At 47.3% G+C, this 20358-nt stretch overlaps 2 protein-coding genes and 1 long non-coding RNA gene across 4 annotated transcripts; all 3 read left to right on the top strand.

Annotated features, from left to right (window-relative positions):
- The first annotated feature begins 50 nt into the window (after positions 1–50).
- Positions 51–812, top strand: LOC147494485 (uncharacterized). Its single transcript, XM_086568151.1, has one exon. It carries the CDS (start codon positions 51–53, stop codon positions 810–812), a length of 762 nt encoding a protein of 253 aa, XP_086424277.1.
- A 4814-nt stretch (positions 813–5626) lies between these two features.
- Positions 5627–8170, top strand: BCA5 (beta carbonic anhydrase 5). 2 transcript variants are annotated; one of them, XM_086568887.1, is made up of 8 exons: positions 5627–5959; positions 6046–6092; positions 6216–6374; positions 6480–6528; positions 6636–6749; positions 6905–7041; positions 7147–7252; positions 7617–8170. In XM_086568887.1, the coding sequence occupies exons 1-8, from the start codon at positions 5858–5860 to the stop codon at positions 7818–7820; spliced, it is 918 nt and encodes a 305-aa protein (XP_086425013.1). In that variant the 5' UTR covers positions 5627–5857; the 3' UTR covers positions 7821–8170. The 2 variants fall into 2 exon arrangements, with proteins under 2 accessions (XP_086425013.1, XP_086425012.1); XM_086568886.1 differs by having other exon boundaries at positions 5648–5959; positions 6040–6092.
- Positions 8171–8199: 29 nt separating this feature from the next.
- Positions 8200–20243, top strand: LOC147494483 (uncharacterized). The gene is made up of 5 exons (XR_015199885.1): positions 8200–8256; positions 8346–8402; positions 8514–8568; positions 9453–9538; positions 19590–20243. It is a non-coding gene; the product is annotated as an uncharacterized LOC147494483 (long non-coding RNA).
- Positions 20244–20358: the final 115 nt, after the last annotated feature.

Here is a 20358-nt window from a genome sequence, read left to right as displayed (position 1 = left end):
AGCAGGCTCTGAGGGCTGAAAAATCAGGGAGGATGCTGAAATGGGCCGTAATGCTTAGCTCATACGAGATTCAGTATCAAGTCAGGACAGCGGAGAAGGCTCAGGCAGTGGCGGAATTCTTGGCGGAGTTCCCTGCAGAGGATCCAACATGGGGGGAGGAGATGGTTTTGGAGCCTGAGGGAGAGGAGGAACTGGATTGTCTGAACCCCTGGGATGCAAGGAATGGATGGAGGGTTCTTTGGCGGATCGGATCAGCGGCGGATGAGAGGCGTGGAATAGGCGTGGTACTGGTCACTCCGGAGAACAATAGGTTGGAGCAAACAATGAGATTGGGCTTTGCAGCATCAAATAACGAGGCGGAGTATGAGGCTGTGATCGCGGGCATGAGAATGGCAGTAGAATTGGGCGTGAGGGAACTCACCGTATACTCCGACTCCAATTTGGTGGTATGCCAGGCGAATGGAGGGTTCGCGGCTCGATGTCCTAAAATGGCAAGGTATTTGGGGGTCCTGCGGGCTTGGGCCTCGAAGTTCAACCAAATCCGATTCATCCATCTGAACCGTGGGGAGAACCACCACGCCGATGCTCTGGCTTACGTAGCCGCCGCCATACCAGGATCTGAGGAAAGGACAATTGAGATAAGGAAATTGAGCAAACCGAGTACCGAGGACAAGTTAGAGGTAATGAGCACGACGGAGGGTGATGATGGATGGATGGGTCCGCTCAAACAGGTCTTGGAGGGGATTGAGGTGAAAGACCCTAAAGAAAGGTGTAGATTGGACAAAGCCGCCGGAGGTACACTAATCGGTTAGGAGAATTATATAGAAGGAACTTCAACGGGCCTCTATTGAAATGTTTGGGGCCAAAGTCGGCTCAAGAGGTGCTCGGTGAGCTTCCACGAGGGGATGCGGGGAGCCATTCGCTGGGCAGCATAATCCACCGGTTGTTGATTGTTGTCGACGCAGGTTACTTTGGCCGCGATATGAAAAGAGAGACGTGGAGTTCTCCGGGGAAGTGTGAGAAATGTCAAAGATTCTCTCAACCGATATGGGCCCCACCGAGCAGCCGCTGTATGTATCAAGTCCGTGGCCCTTTGCAATGTGGGCCCTCGACATAGTGGGGCGGCCAATGGCCCGCGAGAAGAGAGATTTCTGTTGGTCGCAATGGACTACTTTACTGAAAGTGGATTGAGGCCGCCCCTGCAAGTGGTAAAGGAAGCCCAAGTAATTAAGTTCTTGTGGGAGAACATCATTTGTCGTTTGGATTGCCGTATGCTATCGTGGGCGATAATGGAGCCGCAGTTCCACGGGGGCGAAGTTAAGAGCTTTCTACAGCCTATCATGTGAAGCGGGGTTTTCGCCCCATACAACCCCGAGGGCAATGGGCAAGCCGGAGTCCTCCAACAAGACCATCCTAAACAACCTCAAGAGAAAGTTGGAAAGCAAGAAAGGATCCTGGGCCGACGAGCTCAACCATGTATTATGGGCATACCGAACCACGCCGCGGACTACTACAATGGAGACTCCCTTTTCTTTAGCATATGGTGTTGAGGCCGTGATACCAACGTAGGCTGGTGGCAGCTACTACTAGGATCGCGGCCATCGAGGGCGGCTCAAATCAGGCATCTTAGCCGGAGATATGAATCTGGGTGAAGAGAGAAGAGACACCGCTAGCGATCCGACTAGAAGAGTACCATCGCCGCCCAACGGCAATACAACAAGAGGGTGAAGCCGAGGAGCTTTAAGGTGGGAGACCGGCATCGAGGCGAAGTAACCCCAACACCAAGAAGGTGGCGAGGGCAAGGGTCGGGTCCAACCTGGGAGGGACCTTATGTAGTGATTGAGGTGGGAGGCTCAGGCACCTACAGGTTGCAAACCGTGGAGGGAAGAGTTGTGGAAAAACCTTGGAATGTACGGTTGTTAAAAAAGTTTCATGAGTAAATGTAATGGGGAGTGGATGTAAACCACATGAGCTAGTTGTACATATATAAAACTTTAGCACTTTTGAGGTGGTTAAGGTTGCGTGAAATGTTACTGCCTTCAGAGTAGAGGGATCGGAAGGAGAGAGCCTTCCGAGGACGAGAAGTCCAAAACTCCGTCGGGGCAAAAAGAGTGTCCCCGACGGGGGCGAGATCTCAGGAGAGCCGGGGCGAAGGGAGTCGCCCCGGACCCGAGATGAGGTGCCGGCAAGGGGAGGCGAAGAGGCCTCCTCTGACCGCGGACAAGGGGTCCGACATGAGCACAGGTCCAGGACGTTGTCCCGACCTGAACCGGGGCAAAGGGAGCGGCGGCTCCCAAACGGACCGGTGAAGATGAGGATAGAGGATCCTTACCATTAAAATCATGCAAATATTGGATACCGCCAAGGACACGTGGGATTTACAAAAACAAAATATTCGACATATCTATAATCAGTTAACCTCGATCGGGGAGAGTAAAAATGAAACAAAAGTTAACAGAGATACTACACAGAGTAACAAAGAAGCCTGGCCAGGGCACAAAACAGGCCATTTCAAGCAACACACTCTTAAACACTCTCCGAATCATCGACTCTCGGCTTCCTCGAGGGGCATCGCCAGCGGCGACATCTAACACCCCCCTCCACTATCACAGCCGCATCATCCGGCAAGGGATCGATGCGGCGAGGGTCTCGCCCACCACCGGGGGTGGGGCCGGCTGCCGGCTTCCGGAGAAGTCGCCTCTTTGACAAGCCGCCGCGTTCTCCTCCTTAATCTTTTTGGCCACCCTCTTGTCGGCCTGAGCACGAAAGTGATCCTGGAGCTCATCCATGTCTGCGTCATCTTTGCCAGGAGGCCCGCCCGGTCCGCTGGTGCTTCTCCGGGAGAGGAGGCCAGGCAGCGGTATGCTTTGGGCCAAGAGGGTTTCCCGCTGACTACTCAGGCGGTCATTAACCTTATCCATATATGCCAGCTGGGCGGCCTCAGCAGTCTTCAGCTCGTCCTGGGCCTGAAACCTCCATCTCCGTCTTTCATTCTTTTGCTCCAGCGGCCACGCGTCGCCCGTCCGGTTTGGTCGATCCGGCCCCGCCCCCAAAAGGCCCCGGATCATATAAGAGATGTCCAGGCTCATCTGAAAAGAAACAACAGAGGTTAGAGCATTCAAAGGGGAGGAAGGGAAAGACAAAGTACAATAGAGAGAGTACCTTCTCCCAGCCAGTGTAGAAGGAGGTCCGGTGAGAGTCGAACGCCCCTCCGTCGGCAAGATAAAGCCATGTCCCCGGGAGATGAGACCCATAGAACGAGACGAGGCCACGGCCGCGTTGTCCAAGGCCGAAGCGGATATTGAGAGTCGCGGTTCCGGACCTTGAAGGTGGGGCGTAAGGTGGGAATGGGCTCGAGAGCCCCTCTTTCGTGAGCGGGGGCAACTTCCCAGGCCGTGCCGCCGCCAAAGGGGGAGCAAGCAGGGGAGTCCGCTGATTGGGTGGGGTTCTCTTGATACGAGGCGTCCGCCCGACGCCTTGGAAGTCGGAGGAGGGGGAGGGAGAGGCAAATGGGGAACGACAGAGTGACACCCCCATCCCGAGTCGGCCGGCAAAAGCTTGCGCTTGGGGCACCTATGCCTGAATGAGGGGACGGCGGGAAGCCGAATGAGGGGAAGAGTATTGGTCTTCCCAAGAGGTCGAGATCGGTAAGGGTGTGGGGGTCAATGAATGAGGGGGAGACGGAGGATGACTGAGGGGGGCGGCGAGTTGATCGGTGTCGGGGGGAAGCTTTCTTGGCGGGGCTCTTCTTTTTGGGAGGAGGTGAATCCCGAGGTTTCCTCTCTTTGGGTGGTGGGGGACGGTAAAAAGGGGAACAGTATTTCCCAATAAACTTCAGCTGGGGGTCGGAGAGGAGGGGAGTGGCAGTGACAGGGTCAATTCCTAATACCGCAGCCTGGGCCGGTCCCAGGTCGCGAATCTTCTTGAACGTGGTGGAAAAGAAATTATCGTAGGCCGCGACTTAGAGTCCGGGCGCCAACCCCAAAAAAGAAAGCGTCCAAAAAGTCGGGGGGGAGCAAAGAAAATCTACACCAAGGGATTAGTAAAGAGGCAAACTCACCACCGGGGAAAAAGCCGATGATTAAAGGCTCAAGTTGGGAGGAGATCCGCGGAGAGGAAGTTCCCGAGATGTAAAGGGGGTAATGATGCCACAACTTGTCCGAGGAGGTGACACGAGTATAAAGTGTTGTTTCCTAGGTCGAACCGCGAAGTATGAGTGGTATCCCACGCTAACATCCTTGGTGCTCTTTTTATATAAAAATGGGCGATCATGTCGCGATTTATTTTTTGGGACTTCGACCGGTTATAGTGGTTCGCGGCAAACATAACCCTCCGTGGTTGCCGATGCCTTGGCAAGGAGGGATGTTGAAGTGATTGCATACCTCGGCGTCGAGATGGGTAAAGGCAAACGGAGGCTACAATCTGCCCCACCGCGGCAACTAGACGGCCCGGCTTATAGGGAACCAAAGAGGGTAGTAGGTTAGGGGGGGACATGCTCCAAAGATGACGCGTCGCCAGGTATGCCATAAAGTCACCTTTTGATGACTTCGAGATTAGGTCGGGCGGCAAGGGGGTGGGGCTGAGGAAGGGCAAAGGCAGCGAAGTGGAAGGAGCCCCGATCTGATCGGTGTGAGGGGGGGAGGCGGCACCACGGGACGGGGAGGAGGATGAGGTGTTGGATCTGAGAGCCGACATCGAGGTCAGGGGAGAAGGTAAACAGACAAGACCAGATGTAATATTTAAATATTGGAATTTGACAACACTTCAACAAGATACTGAATGGTTTACGAATTTTCGGTATCTATTTGTTGTATCTTTAATTGGTAAATGGTAACCCGACACTGTAATTTATGGTTATGTTTCAGCAACCTGTTACCGTAGTTTATGGTATTTTACGACAATGTGTTACCGTTCATCAAAATAGCACATACATCAAGATTACACAAAATTTATTTTGAAATATAATATTCAAACTATCGTAATTCATTTAGTTTCAATTCCATTAGGCAATTTCAATTACATTAATCTCCATTTTTTTTTCATGTTCAATTGATTCTTCTAACATCATATAATCTTCAATTTATTCGACATTGATATGTGGGTATTTGTATTGCGATAAATCGTTCATTTGAGAGTTGGATAATGATACATACTCCATTTGAGAGTTAAAATATAGAGGTATTGAGAGTTGAGAAGTAGAGAAAAATTGAGTTGAGTTGAGTTGAGTTAAGGAAAATTGAATTGGATGTAGATAATTGGATAAGGAGAGTGTATTTTGATAATATATAAAGTTGCATAGTGCAAACTAGTTTGGTTTTGGTTTGTAATATAGTTTATCGATTCAATTTGATTTTTTATCAGTTCGGTTTTGAATTTTTCAGAATCCGAACCAAACCAATCCATCGACAGCCCTAAGCATATGAGTATGGACTCTGTGTCAACAATCGGTCATGGGGTTCACTTTCATCCGTCTTATGGTAGTTATCGAGAAGCGTACCCACCATGACATTGCTCTGGGGCATAGCATGCAACGCCCTTTTCGTTGCATTCATGCATACATCGTACACTGGATTCGAAAAAGATGTAGTTCGTTAGCACATGAAGTACAATATAAACCACTCGTTTTGTCTTTCTTTCCTCTTTGGGTTCTCCGCCTTTGTTGGAGTGACAAGACAAAAAAAAAAAAAAAAAAAAAAACTGTTAATCCATCCACCAACAAACACTCAACTGCATTTCCTTCTTTCATTAATCAATTTCCTCATTTTTTTTCATTTCTTTTTCTCTCCATGACTGAAAGTCCTAGAAACACTCACATTAAAAATCACACACCCGTCGCATTTCTTTCACAAAACTTTCAATGGCAGTTTCTTTATCAAATTTCTATGTTTTAAATGAACCCAACGTTTTACCTTCCAATGCTTCAACCAAGTTTCCTGGAGCTTCATTATTAGCTAGCAAAGTAAGTACTAGTTTACCTAATTTTGCATTACTTTTCCTAACATGCATTTCATTTTCTTATATTTGTTTTTATTTTTATAGTTGCAGATCTGTGCATCTCCTTCGACTCATTTAAGAAATCTCGGTTCAGTCAAGTAAGCCATACTTAAATTGGGTATCCTAATCTAAGGTTTTGAATTTTGATTGATTAAACTGATCTAGTTTAGAATAGCAGTAGTGTTTTGTTTGATTGAATATTTAGTAAATTTAATTTGCAGGCGATATTCGGTTTTAAGATCAGAGGCTTCAAGGAAATCGCAGCAATTGACTCAAGAGCTTCAAACCAATCAAATGAGTAATGTAGGAACTGATCAAGAGAAGGACCTCTTTTTTGAGATGAAAGACAGATTTCTAAGTTTCAAAAGACATAGCTACATGTAAGTAGCAATTAAAACCATTAGATTGTCTTGATATTGGTCTCTTTCCTCGTTTAGCATATTTCCACTCTTTAAGAGTTATTAATTTGTCTGCATATTCAACAGGGAAAACTTGGATCATTTTCAAATTCTTGCTAAGGGTCAAGCTCCAAAGGTGAGAAAATATACTGTGATTCCTATTTTCCTACATGTTCCATTTGCTAATTACTTTGTTTCCAACATCATCTTCTGTTTCTTCTTGACTGACAACTTCAAGCACAGTTTATGGTTGTTGCTTGTGCAGACTCTAGAGTATGCCCCTCTAACATCCTAGGTTTTAAACCCGGGGAAGCGTTTACCGTACGAAGTGTAGCAAATCTGGTTCCTGAATTCGAGGTACTGTTTCTGATACATATACATCTTTTGTTTATCGATCTGTCCTATGAGTGGAAATGTAAATATTATACTTTTAGAGTTTTAGTTAAAAAGAATAAGAATGAGAGAGCTTTGTGTTACTGAAATATCAACCTGCATTTCTATTGTTGCTGCAGAGTGGACCCTCGGAAACTAAGGCGGGCCTCGAGTTTTCTGTAAATTCTCTCGAGGTTGAAAACATTTTTGTGATTGGCCATAGTTGTTGTGGAGGCATTCGAGCTCTCATGAGTATGCAAGATGAAGTAGATTCCAGGTCAGATTTATAGTCTCCTTTTAGCTGGAATAGATGCTCATGTTTTGATTTCTCGTTATTTCAATTATCAAGTATTTTGCTTCACCTAACACTTCTGTTTTGCAGTAGTTTTATTCAAAATTGGGTTGTTATTGGAAACAATGCGAGGTTAAGCACTAAAGCTGCTACTGCGAACCTCAGCTTTGAAAAGCAGTGCAGGCACTGCGAGAAGGTGCTAAATTTCTCTCTTTCCATCATATATATTGAACTTAAATCTTGAAATTGGTATATTCATCAAATGCACACACACACACACACACCCACCCAAAAAAGAAGACTTTAAAATTGATGAATACTATTCTAGTGCAATACATAATTTTCTTACAACATCCAAATAATGTATCAAGCTATGTTACATGGACACGCTATATTTCAAAAAAAATCCGTGTCGGAAACGTATCTACGTGTCCCTGTCAGACACATATTGTATGTGATATACCTCAATTTTTTATATCTCACCGTGTCAGATACGCATCCATGTGTCCGTGTCAATGTAGCTTAGATAGTACTTTGTGCTAAACTTTCACCTGTTGCAGGAATCTGTCAATCGCTCGCTACTAAACTTGTTAACTTACCCCTGGATAGAAGAAAGAGTGAGGAAAGGATTATTGTCCATACATGGTGGCTACTATGACTTTGTCAACTGTTCGTTCGAGAAATGGACACTCAATTACAATGGAAGTAGTGTGGGAAAGGAAGGAAAAGAATACTCCATTAAAGATCGACAGTTTTGGTCTTAAGGTTTTCTGTCCCACATAGTGGTATTCATTTTGTTTGTTGTTTGTGATTACCTTCAGTCTTAAATTATTCAGAGTGACTCATGGGGATGTCCTGGACATGAAGCTGCAGCCATGAGCTCGATTCCACCGAAAAGGACAGGCCATTCCCCATGCTTAAAGTAATTAATGACTGTTTCATCTCATAATGTTCGTGTAATATTATAGATTTTGATGTGTGATTGTGGAATTTTTGTAAGAAGCTTGTTAAACTTGTAGCATTAGTAGTGTGTTCAACATAATTAGTCTTCAGACAATTGTTATAGTACTTCAAATGATATGAATAAAGCATGTATGTATGTTTTTGGCAGAAATCTGTACTTGATCATCATCATCATACTTTAGTTGTTTTTGTGGTCTGTACATGGACCCTTTGACATACCGGACTGAGTTTGAGAATGTGAGTTTTGATGATCTCTCGTATACCTTTTCGTCAATATTGGTCTGAAACAAATTTGACCCTTCCCTAATGGGAATTTAATTTTTCAGATTCTTAAGCGATATAATGGTAGTTATAAGGAATTGTTTCAAAATTATTTGGAGAAGGTAAATTTCTTTTGCACACCATAGATGGGTATTGATTTTTGTAATTCTCAAGAATTGATAATACAAGAAGAGAACTCTAGTTTTTTCTTACTACCTGGGGTTGGCCTGTAGGATGTTTCTCGCATCCAGCCTGATAGCCTGAAGAGAAGAGTTTCTGAAACCAGAGGTTAGCTAATAATTTCTTCTCAATTAGGGTGTCTATGCAGGTTTTACTTACAGAAAACTAGAAACATTGTACATTTGTTCTGCAGTCGTCTTTAGACTGGTATGTAACACGGACATCCCATTTTTAATTGAGTTTTCTGTGTTGGACCAAGTTTTATCCATGTTTGAGGTGCATGTAGTTCCTTGCGAAACATATTTCGTGCCCGTGTTGGGCACCTCATTGTGACCTAACTGTATAGTTTATTTTATTTTTCTTTTTGTTTAAGATTGTCATGGATTCTCGTAAACCAACTCATATTGCACTATTAAGATTGTGAGTGTGTTGTGCGCAAGATTGTTTATCCACTACTATGCCCATATGCTTTGAAATGATGAAAAATAGTTTTTAGGTCATAAGTTTCTGAATGAAAAGTTCGCACGGACAGTCTAGTGGTTGGGTGAGAGAGTCAAGAATGCTCCAATACTGACCTACATAACTGTTTTTGACAATCTTGTTTGTCAGGAGCTTTGTTTTAACCTTAAAATTTATTTTCTTTCTTTTTTGCTAAGTTCTGAGCATTTTCGGTTTTTTTAGCTAGAAGAGAGCATATCAGTTTTTTTCTGAGAATCTCTGCAAGTGAACATCTTTCCACAGTAGTATTCACGCAACTGTCAGGTTAAAAATTGCTATTTATGAAGAACTTTTCATCTTGATCATTCCCAAATTTATGTTTCACCCCTCACCAACACATTCACGCAAGTAGGACACACAGGAGGTGACAAGTTCTGGGATGGAAACCCAGTTTTGGAATCTCACATTACAGTGAAGCATGCAACTGCTTACCAGTATTTTCCTTGACAAAGTTACTTGATAGTGGTTGTTACCTCTCTCATTTCAGACTTCAGAGGAATCTGCAGTGGAAGCTGCCAGTAAGGAAACACCAAGGACAGATGCAGGTGAAAAGAAACAAAAGTCAGACAGTCCAGGGCTTGTAAGTATGCTTGACGTGGTATACTTTATTTGGTATTCTTTTGGCCATTTACTTTTCTGTGACTCTGACATGCTATCAGCCACTGGATGCCTTGAAAAACTCTTGAACTCCAGTTATTGATGTCCCTCGTGGTTCCATTCAACAAATGTATCTAGAACTAATAAGGAATATGTAGCGACCCAATTTATGAGGGCCGAGGGTCCGGCGGGTAATGGATCTTGGAAGAGGACTGGGTGTGGGACGACGGGCATGTTATTTAAGACCGGGGACATGGGAGTCAAGTATGGAGGCCGAGAACCGAGGACCGACAGCGGAGAGCCGCGGCGCGGAAGGCTAGCTGACATGGAATTGAACCATCTGGACACGTGCCCAGCAGGAGCAAGGGCGAAACCCTAACGTCGTACGGGAACTTACCACGTGGCAATCCATAGACCGAGAGATGAATGGACAGATGGAGGGCCCAAGGGAGAGGAGGGGAATTATAAATAGAATAGGAGAGGAGGAGAAGGGATAGGTCACAACATTTGGCGCCGTCTGTGGGAATAAGAAAGAAAGAGAGAGGGAAAAATAGTGAGATGGCAACAAAAAGAAGAGTGGGGCGACCAAAAAAGACGACAGTCGCCGAGATGGATGTGGAGTCAATAAGAAACGAAGGGGAGGAGCAGGATAGGGAAGAGACAAGAATGTCCGGAGCGGGGAAACAAGGTTGTTGCATGAGGAAATATCGAGGTTGAGGGAGGAAAATGAGGGGTTAAGGAGGGAGAGAGAAACAATAGAGGAGTCGGAAAGGGAGGTGTCTAGAGGAGGAAGGGGGAACTGATGTGGAAGAACAAACGGTGGTGGGGCTCACTAAGGAACAAATCAGGGAAATGATAGCCAGCGATCTGAAGGCTAGCCTGGGACAGACCAAGGGCGTGGGAGGTACGGCGAGTCAGGTGGTGGCGGGGTTGAATCGCAATCCATTGGTAGATTTGATATGGAAGTCGGAGGTGCCGAAGAGGTTCAACCAGGCAAGGTTTGAGAGGTATGATGGAACAGGGGACCCAGCTTACCACATTCATCATTTCCGCAGCCAGATGCCGCCATGGGCGAGCCGCGATATGACGGACTAAGATGTATGATGTTCCCGGCAAGCTTAAAAGAGGGAGCATTCGATTGGTATTACAAGCTACTATCTAAGAGTATTAATAACTTTCAGGAGTTGGAACAGGCGTTTATTGATCACTTCATACACCAGAAGAAGCGTGTGGTGGACATCGCGGCCTTGTTCAACGTAAGGCAGAGGTCTGCGGAATCGGTGAGAGATTTCTTGTGTAGATTCAAGGCGGAGACTTTGAAAGTGGAGAATCTAGACAAAAGGACGGCGGTGATAGCTTTCGAGAGAGGGTTACGCCCGGGAACAAGGGTACATGAGTCGGTAGCAAAGAATGAGATAGCAACATTACAGGACTTGTACCCGAGGGTGGAGAAGTACATCAGGTATGAGGACACCATGCAGAAGGAGGTGAGAAGGCCAGGAAAGGCGGTGTTATCGTTGGACAAAGCTGAGGGGTGTCGGCGATATGAGCCCTCTGAGAAAGGGAGCATCGGATATCGAAGGTATTCGTCGCGACCCGAGAGGAGCCGAGAAGAGGCTAGGAGGGAGAGTCGAGACAAAAAGCCCTATCGCGAGGAAGTGCAAGTGCCATTGAATAAATCGTTGAGTGAAATACTACCGTTGATTCAGAATTTGCAGGGGTATGAGGGTCCACGAACCAAGCCAGAGGAGGTACCAGGCATACCCTACTGTGGCCTATCATCAAATACACAATCATGAGACGAACGGCTGCTATGTGTTAAGATGGTTAATTCAGAGGATGATAGGAAAGGGATTGTTGAAGGAGTTTATAGCGGAAGAGGAAAAAGGGGAGCAGGCGCCTACACAGGGGAGGATACTGGGAACGATCAACGTGATCTTCAGTGGAGATATATTGAGTCACAATGCACACCGCTGACGTAATAAAGGCGAAATGCAAGTGTACAGCAGGTACATGAGACAGCAGGGCAGTCGCGGGTGGATTACTGGGCCGCGAAAGGAAGGAAGAGTATAACGTTCACCGACGCGGACCTCCGAGCCATCGACTCCCCGCATGAGGACGCGTTGGTGATCACGGTGACTATGGGAAATTACATAGTAAAGAGGGTGTTGGTGGACTTCTTGGCGATCTTTGTGGATTTACCGCTTAGAGGGCAATGGAAGAAATGAAGATAGAAAGGAAGCAACCGGTGACCCTCACCAACAAATTTGTATGGGTTCAATCTGGAAGCATGATCGAACCCTTGGGGAGTTCTTGCTCCCAAAGACCACGGGACCCGCATGGTGTTTTCAAGATTTAAGGTGGTGGATGCCGACTTCGCGATAACGCCATCCCGGGGAGGAGGTGGATTCACGAGATGAAAGCGGTTCCTCCACCTACTACCAAGTGATTCGGTTCCCTACCCCTACCGGATATACGAGGTCCGGGGATTAGATGTCGGCAAAAAGCACCCACCGTGAGTACGGTGAAGAGATTGATCCGCGGGTCGAGGAAGAGACTCGCGTTCGGGGAAAGAAGAGGCGCATAGCAATTACAAAGTTGCCCCGCCGGGAGGGTCGGCGGAGTTAACAGAAGGACCGAAGACCTTGGATGAGATAGAGGTAGTGAATTTGGAGGAGGACGGTGAAGAGAAGTTCACATCAGTGGGGTCCAGCCTGTCTGAAGAATGGAAGAGCAAATTAATACGGTTCTTGTCTGCCAACCAAGATGTGTTTGCATGGATGATCGAGGAAGTCACTGGATTAGACCCAGAATTCGCATGTCATAGGTTACATATGAGGGAGGACGCGAAGCCAGTAAGATAGAAGATGCGAGGAATTAGACCGAGGTACGCCGAAGGAATTCACGAGGAGGTCGCGAGGTTGAAAGGGGCAGGTATAATACGAGAGGTGTCGCTAATCGACCGGGTTGTCAAATTTAGCGGTACCTAAGAAGAATGGCAAGGTGGGTTGTCAAATGTGGTAGCGGTACCTAAGAAGAATGGCAAGGTGCGGATGTGGTCGAAGTTCAATCGACGTGGTTCGAATGTCCCAAAGAAGACAGCTACCCCATGCCGAGAGTAGACGAGCTAGTGGATAGAACCTGCGGGTTTAAAGTGTTTTCTTTCATGGACGCCACGTCAATGGGATATAACCAGTGGCCATGTATGGGCCGATCGAGAAAAAAACACCTTTGAAGTGGAAGGTGGGGCGATTGTTACACAAGAATGCCGCTTGGATTGAAGAACGCCGGGGCCACTTTTCAGCGGTTAGGGGAGAAAATGTTCGAAAGCAAGATCCGAAAGGGGATTGAGATTTACATAGACGACATGGTGGAGAAGAGCATGTCGGAGGAAGAGCATCTAGAGGGTTTGAAGGAGACGTTTAAAATACTGCGGTTGTACAATTTAAAGCTTAATCTAGAGAAATGTACGTTCGGCGTCACTACAAGGAAGTTCCTGGGATACATAGTTACTCACCGGGGAATAGAAGCCAACCCCGAGCAGATAAGAGCCCTAGTAGAGATGCCGCCGCCTCGGGATGTCAAGGAGGTGCGAGACTTGCGGGAAAGGGTCGCTGCGGCTTTGAATAGGTTCATCTCAAAGTCATCGATAAGTGTAGGCCGTTGATCGGTTCTTTGAAAACACTTCGGATTTCGAATGGACCACGGAGTGCGAGGAGGCGCCCAAGAGTTGAAGAGTTATTTAGGTAAGGCTCTATGCTTTGTCGCTGACCGAACAGGAGAGAAAGTCAGACTTATATTTGGGGGTCACTGGAATATGCCATTAACTTCGGTACTAGTCGAATCGAGGGTAAATTAGAAAAGCCGTGTACTTCCAAAGTAAAACATCACCGGAAGCCGACCCGATATAGTAGAATAGAAATATGCCTTGGCATTGGTGTTCTCGGCCATGAAGTTGAAACCTTACTTTGAGGCGCACTCTGTAGTGGTGGTGACAAATCTGCCTCTAAAGCAAGCATTGAAAGCTGAGAAGTCGGGGAGGATGCTGAAATGGGTAGTAATGTTGAGTTCTTACGAGATACAGTATCAGATTAGAATAACGGAAAAGGCGCAGGCGGTGGCAGAATTCTTAGCAGAGTTTCCAGCGGAGGACCCCACCTGGGGGGAAGAGATGGTCATGGAGCCGGAAAGGGTCATGGAACAGGACTAGTTGGACCCCTGGGATTGGAGGAATGGATGGAGAGTCTTCGCTGATGGGTCACCTACGCACTAATTTGGGATAGGAGAGCGATGTTGGTCACGCCGTAAAAAACAAATGTAATAGAATTAACCATGAAGTTAGGGTTCGCAAGATCAAATAACGGCGCGAGTATGAGGCGCAATAGCGGGCATGAGAATGGCGAAGGATGTGGGGGTGAAAGAATTGACAGTGTATTCCGACTCAAATTTGGTAGTGTGTCAAGCAAATGGGGGTTTGTAGCGGTGCCCACGCGATGGTAAAATATTTGAAAGTCCGCAAAAAGAGGGCCACCGGTTTCGCGGAAGGTTAAGTTCATACACTTGGGCAGCGGTGAGAGAACGGATATGCCGACACACCCTAGCATACGTGGCGGCCGCAATCCCCGAATCAAGAGATTGATAAAGGTAAAGCGATTGGAGAAACCTAGTACGAGGAAGGGGGGAGGAAAGAATGGCGGATATATGTCGCAGGAGGAGGAAGAAGGGGGTTGGATTAAACCCATCAAGAGTTTTTGTCGGGAACGCGTGGTGAAAGATAAAGGGGAGAAAAGGAGATCGGAGCGTACGCCCTGGAGATAATGCGGCTCATAGAGGGGAGCTATATCGGCGGAATTTCAGTGGGCCTTTGTTAAAGTGTCTCTCGGCGAAGTTAGCCCTAGAAGTCTTTGGCGGAGTTGCATGGGGAGATTATGGAAGTCATTCAACCGGGCGTAACAACAGGGACACGATTGATATCATTGGGGGCTACTTTTGGCCACACATGAAAAGGGATGCCGTGGACTACGCTTAAACGATGTGAGAAGTGCCGGTTCGCCGGATGATCTTTGCACCGCCGAACCATTACATAGTGTGTCAAGTCCGCGGGCCTTTCGCGATGTGGGCAATGGATATAGTGGATCCGCTGCCCATGGCTACCGGCAAGAGGAGATTCATGTTGGCGGCCACAGATTATTTCACCAAATGGATCGAGGCAGTGGCCCTGCAATAGGTCAAGGAAACTCATGTGATCAAGTTCTTGTGGGAGAATATCATCTGTAGATTTGGGTTGCCATATATTATCATAGCGGACAATGGGACCCAATTCACCGGGTCCAAGGTGAAGGCGTTCTTGCAAGCATACAAGGTGAAGCAGGGGTTCTCGACCCCATACAATCCAGAAGGCAATGGGCAGGCAGAGTCTTCCAACAAGGCCATTATGAACAATCTCAAAAGGAAGCTAGAGGATAAGAAAGGTGGGGCGGATGAACCGAAGTCATGTTCTTTGGGCATACAGACCACGCCGCCAACTGTCGAAACTCCCTCCCTTTAGCTTACGGGTCGAGGCCGTGATTCCCACGAAAATGGTAGCAGCCACGCCAATTTGACGGACAAAGAGCGGTGGAGACAGGGGTGAACGAGGGCATATTGGCGGATATATGACTTTAGCGTAAGAGAGAAGAGATGCTTGCTGAATCAGACTAGAGGAATATCACCGCAGCCTTCAGAGACGTTATAACAAGAGAGTCAAGCCACGACAGTTCAGAGTAGGGGATGCCGTATTGCGACGAGTGACGCAGAGTACCAAGAGAGAGAATGACGGAAAGCTCGGGCCGAACTGGGAGGGGCCCTATACGGTGGTCGACGTAGGAGGAGCTGGTACTTACAAGCTAAAAACAGCGGAAGGAAAAGTGCTAGAAAAGCCATGGAATGTGAGAATGTTAAAAAAGTTTTATGTTTGAATGTAACGAAAGTCCAGAATGATACACTGGAGCTGTTTGTAAATATATAATACAATGACACTTTTGAGGAGTAAATTTCGCCATCCTGCATAAACTGTAACAGTTAGGCTAAACACGGTTGAGGGCAAGAGACGCCCGAGGACGAGAGGTCCACCTCAAGTTAGAGCCGCGGATCTGAGAGAGCCTTCCGCGGAAGAAAGGCATACGCCGCACCGGGCAAAGAGAGAAGCCCAGCGGTAGGCGAAGCCACTCCAAAAAGAGGCCTGCGGTGGGGAGGAGCCTTCCGCGGTCGAAGTGTTTAAATCGGGTCCACGGCAGGTTGAGCTGCCCCGATGGAACTCGAAGTCGACGAGTGACTCCGAAGGGAAAAGAGACATTCCCGAGCGAGAGGCGTGGATCACACGTGGGGGCAAGAAGAGAGAAGGCCCCAGTGTAGAGAATGACGAAATGAGAAAGAATAGAGGCAGGAAAGGACGAACAGCAGCATGTCAGACAAAACATCAATTAAAACTAAGAGATCATACATATAATCGGGAAGAGTGAAATAGTTCTTAATCAAACCAACACACAAGTAAAAAGGGAAAGAAAAAAAATAAGATCAACGGCACACTTAGTTGGAAAAGTCAGTTACAAAATAGCTAGTACAATAACAGACAGCCAACGTGGGGCTAGTCTAAAGTCTGCAACAGATCTTCGACAAGAGAAACATGGTCGAGAGCACTCGAGTCAGGGCCCGGGGAGGCGGCCTCACAAACAGAGTCTTCAGGCAGCGGATCGAGGGGGGCAACGTCAACTGACCCAGAAACAGGCTGCTCTGCGGCAATGGGGACCGTGACTGCTGGATCTTCCGACATGGGAGAGGGAGGCTTTTCGGGGAGGAGTCGGCCTTCTTTGAGTAAACGCGCATGTTCCTCAGCAAGCTTCTTGGCCACACGTTTGTCAGCTTGAGCTTTGAAGCTTATCCGCAGCTGCTCCATGTCCTGAGTGTGTTGCAGAAGGAGAGCGGCCGTATTCTCCTTATGTTGGAGGACAAGGGCTTCCCGTTGTTTGCTTAAACGGTCGCTCACTCCGGCCCATAAAGGCCCAGGGGGAAGCTTCAGTGGTCCTCAATTCATCTTCAGCTCGAAGTTTGGCCATGTCCGCGGCCGACAGATCATCTTGGAGGCGTGCACAGATGGCCCTTAGTCCATTGGGGCCGCCGACCTCCTTCTCTAAGGATTCCACAGAATTCAGGGAAGAGAAGATGCCGCGGATCATATAGGCCATGTCCAAGCTCACCTAGCAAGGGAAGAGCAGTCAGAGTAAGGAGCAAAGCAGAAAGTGAAAGGTGGGCAAGAGAGACATACCTTCTCCCAGCTGGCATACAGAGAGGTGCGATGCTGTTCAAAGGTCCCAGAATCGGCATAAGCCAAGTCACGGGGAAGATGGGAGCCGAGAACATGGCCGAGGCCACAAGCAGGGTTTTCTAGAGCGTAATCCTCTATATCGATCGAAAGTGGGCCGCGACACCTTGAAGTGGGGCGGAAAGTTCCGGAGCCGCTGACCCGTGGGGAGAGCGGCGGTTCTTTGCCGTGACGCCAGATGTGGAGAGGGCGGAGGAGCCGCCGCAGAAGGCTTGGCGGTAGAGACGACCTACCGCTTTGTGGGGGGCTCTTCGACGAGAGATCCGAGGATGTGGGGGACAAACCGAGGCCGGACAGTAGTGAGTTGGGGACTTCGGTCACTTCATCGTCAGAGTCACTGTCGAACAACTTAATCTTGGAGACGTCCATGGGGGGAGGCGATGAGTCGGCTGGAGGGGAAGTTGGAGGAATATATTGATCGTCCCAGTCAGCAAGGGAGCGGAAGGAAGGAGATGTATATTGGCGGGGCGGAGAAGGAAGGTGGGCAGTGGACCTTATGACTATCTCCTCTAGAGCCCGAGCCCGGGCCTGAGACTTGGTGGTTTTACGAGTGAAGCCGCGGCTGCGAGGTTTACTTTGGGAAGGATGGGAGGCGGATAGTGAGGGCGGTGAAGGACGAGGCTTTCGCTTCTTTCTTTGGCGCGGACGATAAAATGGAGCTGAATATTTACCCAAGGTGTGCAGAGAGGGGTCAGTCAATAAGGGGGTTCCGTGGGAGGGATCTATGCCGAGGACTTCAGCTTGAGAAGAGCCTAGATTGTGGATTTGTTCAAAGATTGCAGACTTCAAGCCGACGTAAAATCGGGATTTAGAGTCAGACTTCCAACCTGCACAAGAGAGACATAAAGATAAGGAGTGAGTCCGCAACATAGTCAATATAAGAAAGAGAGGCAGTAAAGCGAACTCACCGCGAGGCAGGAAGGTGAGATGGTTGAGAGTCACTTCAGATGGAACATCCACGGACAAGAAATTACCAGAGACATACAGGGGGTAGTGATGCCAAGTTTTGTCCGAGGTGGTGAGTTTGAGAATGAAGGACTGTTTACCGAGACGGACGCAGAAAGAGTGGTATCCAACGCTCACATCTTTGGTACTCTTGCGTATGTAATAGTGAGAAATTATGTATGTCGGGAGGACTATTCGGGGCTCATGGTGGAGGTTGTAATAGTTCGCGACATACATGATACGCCAAAAATTGCCTATACCCTGGCAGGGTGGAATGTTGAAGTGGTTACATACTTCGACATCTAGTCGAGATAGCGGTAGTCGCAACCCAGAGACAATTTGGCCAACTGTGACCACGAGGCACCCAGGTTTGGGGGACCAGATGAGGGAAGTGAGTCACGCCGGCACGCGTGCTTCGGGAGGATGTCGTCCGATGCCATAGCCAACCCTAATCGCTTCTAGATTAGGTCGACGGGAGCGTGGGGGAGGCGGTGGAAGTTTGAAAGGCCGCCCAGTGGTGGAGGGGGCCGCGGTGGGATCAAGCGGAGGAGAAGACTCCTCCGCATATGACCGCGAGGAAGTCGGACCGTCGGATTGGGAATCCGACATGGGAGAGAGCTAAGGAATATGAACGGTTCCGCGAAAAGAAATGCAAAAGTTAAAGAGAAAAGATTACCAACCCGTGCACCAATCCAAAGAAGAGAGGCAAAACGCTGAAAGCAAAAAGTGTGTATATAGTGGAGGAGTGGGAGGAAAACTAGAAAGGGGAAGGGGTCGAATGTAAAATGGGGCGAGAGTAGTGTGGGAAGAAAGGGGAGAGTTCAAAAATGGCGTCTGGTAAGGAAGAAGAAGAAAGGTGAGAAAGAAATGAGAAGGAAAGAAGAAGTGAGTGGAAGTTGAAGCGTGAAGGGGGTAAAAGGGGAAAAGAATAGGATCGAAAACCAAGGAGCCGTCAGTTGAGCCAGAGGAAAGGTGACACGTGGAGGAGCAGGAAACGAGGCGACCCGAACCAAGCAAGCGCTGGGGACACGTCGCCATTGATAAAGAAAGGCGTCAAATGTGGGCCAAGGAAAAAGGCGGTAATTTGAGTTCTCGAGCCCACAAACATTCGGAGGTTCGCGGACTCGAGAGGGGCATTGTAATAATCCAATTTATGAGGGCCGAGGGTCCGGGCGGGTAATGGATCCAGGAAGAGGACTGGGTGTGGGACGACGGGCATGTTATTTAAGACCGGGGACATGGGAGTCAAGTATGGAGGTCGAGAACTGAGGACCGACAGCGGAGAGCCGCGGCGCGGAAGGCTAGCTGACATGGAATTGAACCATCCGACACCGCGTGCCTAGCAGAGCAAGGGCTAAAACCCTAACGTCGTCTTTGAACTTACCACGTGGCAATCCATAGACCGAGAGATGAATGGACAGATGGAGGGCCCAAGGGAGAGGAGGGGAATTATAAATAGAATAGGAGAGGAGGAGAAGGGATAGGTCACAACAGAATAAAACCATATAATCATGTTTTTCTGGCTTAGTCACGTACATATGACATGAATCCTTGCCAGTTTCATTTGCCCACATCCTAAAGTTGATATGAGAGTTACTTCGAGTTGAGCTTAACATTAAAACCTGCAAGAGAACCCTTGTATGTGGAGCAACCCAAATTCTTTTATTTCATTGGTCAAGTTTGGGTCTTTAAATCACACCTCTGAGGTGGGCTACAACCTTTGTTTCAGGTTTCACCTGTGTAGTGTTGGCTGCTGACCATTAGACTGAATCTTGCAATTCAGATCAGCTTGAAAAATAGCAAAACCTTGAGATCTTTGCAGCTGGCCGGAATGAGACTGAATCTTTGTTTCAAGTTAATTACTTCATTTTTCTTGTAAGGTTGACTAGATTTGTTTGTAATAAATCATAATAATCACAATAAGTTCCATTCATTATTACAATTAACAAGGAAATAGAAATAGTTTCTATGACTTAATGAGGCATCTTTTCTTATGACCGTTCGACTTGTCAAATAGTGGGTCTTTAACCGTGTTTGTAATCAAGTATGCATTACTGTGTCAGGAAATTTCGACTTGAGCATTATATGATTTCTCATGTTTGTATTGGTGTGGTACTGTGGTTGCTGCGATGTGCAATTTTCCCATTTTCTTTTGCTGTAATCATTGTCAGCAACACTGATTTACAATTGATTGAATTGAATTACTGTGATAACAAGATATAAAGTCTGAGTTAGACACACTTAAAATAAAATTAGTTTTGAAATAAGGATACCGGAGACTCAAGAAAGAGGATATTGGCGGCTGTACCTATCTATACCTTAATATTAAAGCTCCCACAAGGGTATTTTTCGAGCTCTATTAAAATTCTACGTCATCTCCTATTAAAACATAAATTTCTTTCCTATTTGAAAAATGAAAAAAATCTTTTTACAAAAATTAAAACGGGAATTTTTCATCTCCTATTATAAAAGCGAATTATTCTCCTATTAAAACAAAT

The sequence above is a fragment of the Coptis chinensis genome, chromosome 6 (genome assembly GCF_015680905.1).
Source record: "Coptis chinensis isolate HL-2020 chromosome 6, ASM1568090v1, whole genome shotgun sequence".
NCBI lineage: Eukaryota > Viridiplantae > Streptophyta > Magnoliopsida > Ranunculales > Ranunculaceae > Coptis > Coptis chinensis.
Note: the sequence above shows the minus strand (reverse complement) of the source record. Positions and strands in the feature narration are given on the sequence as shown.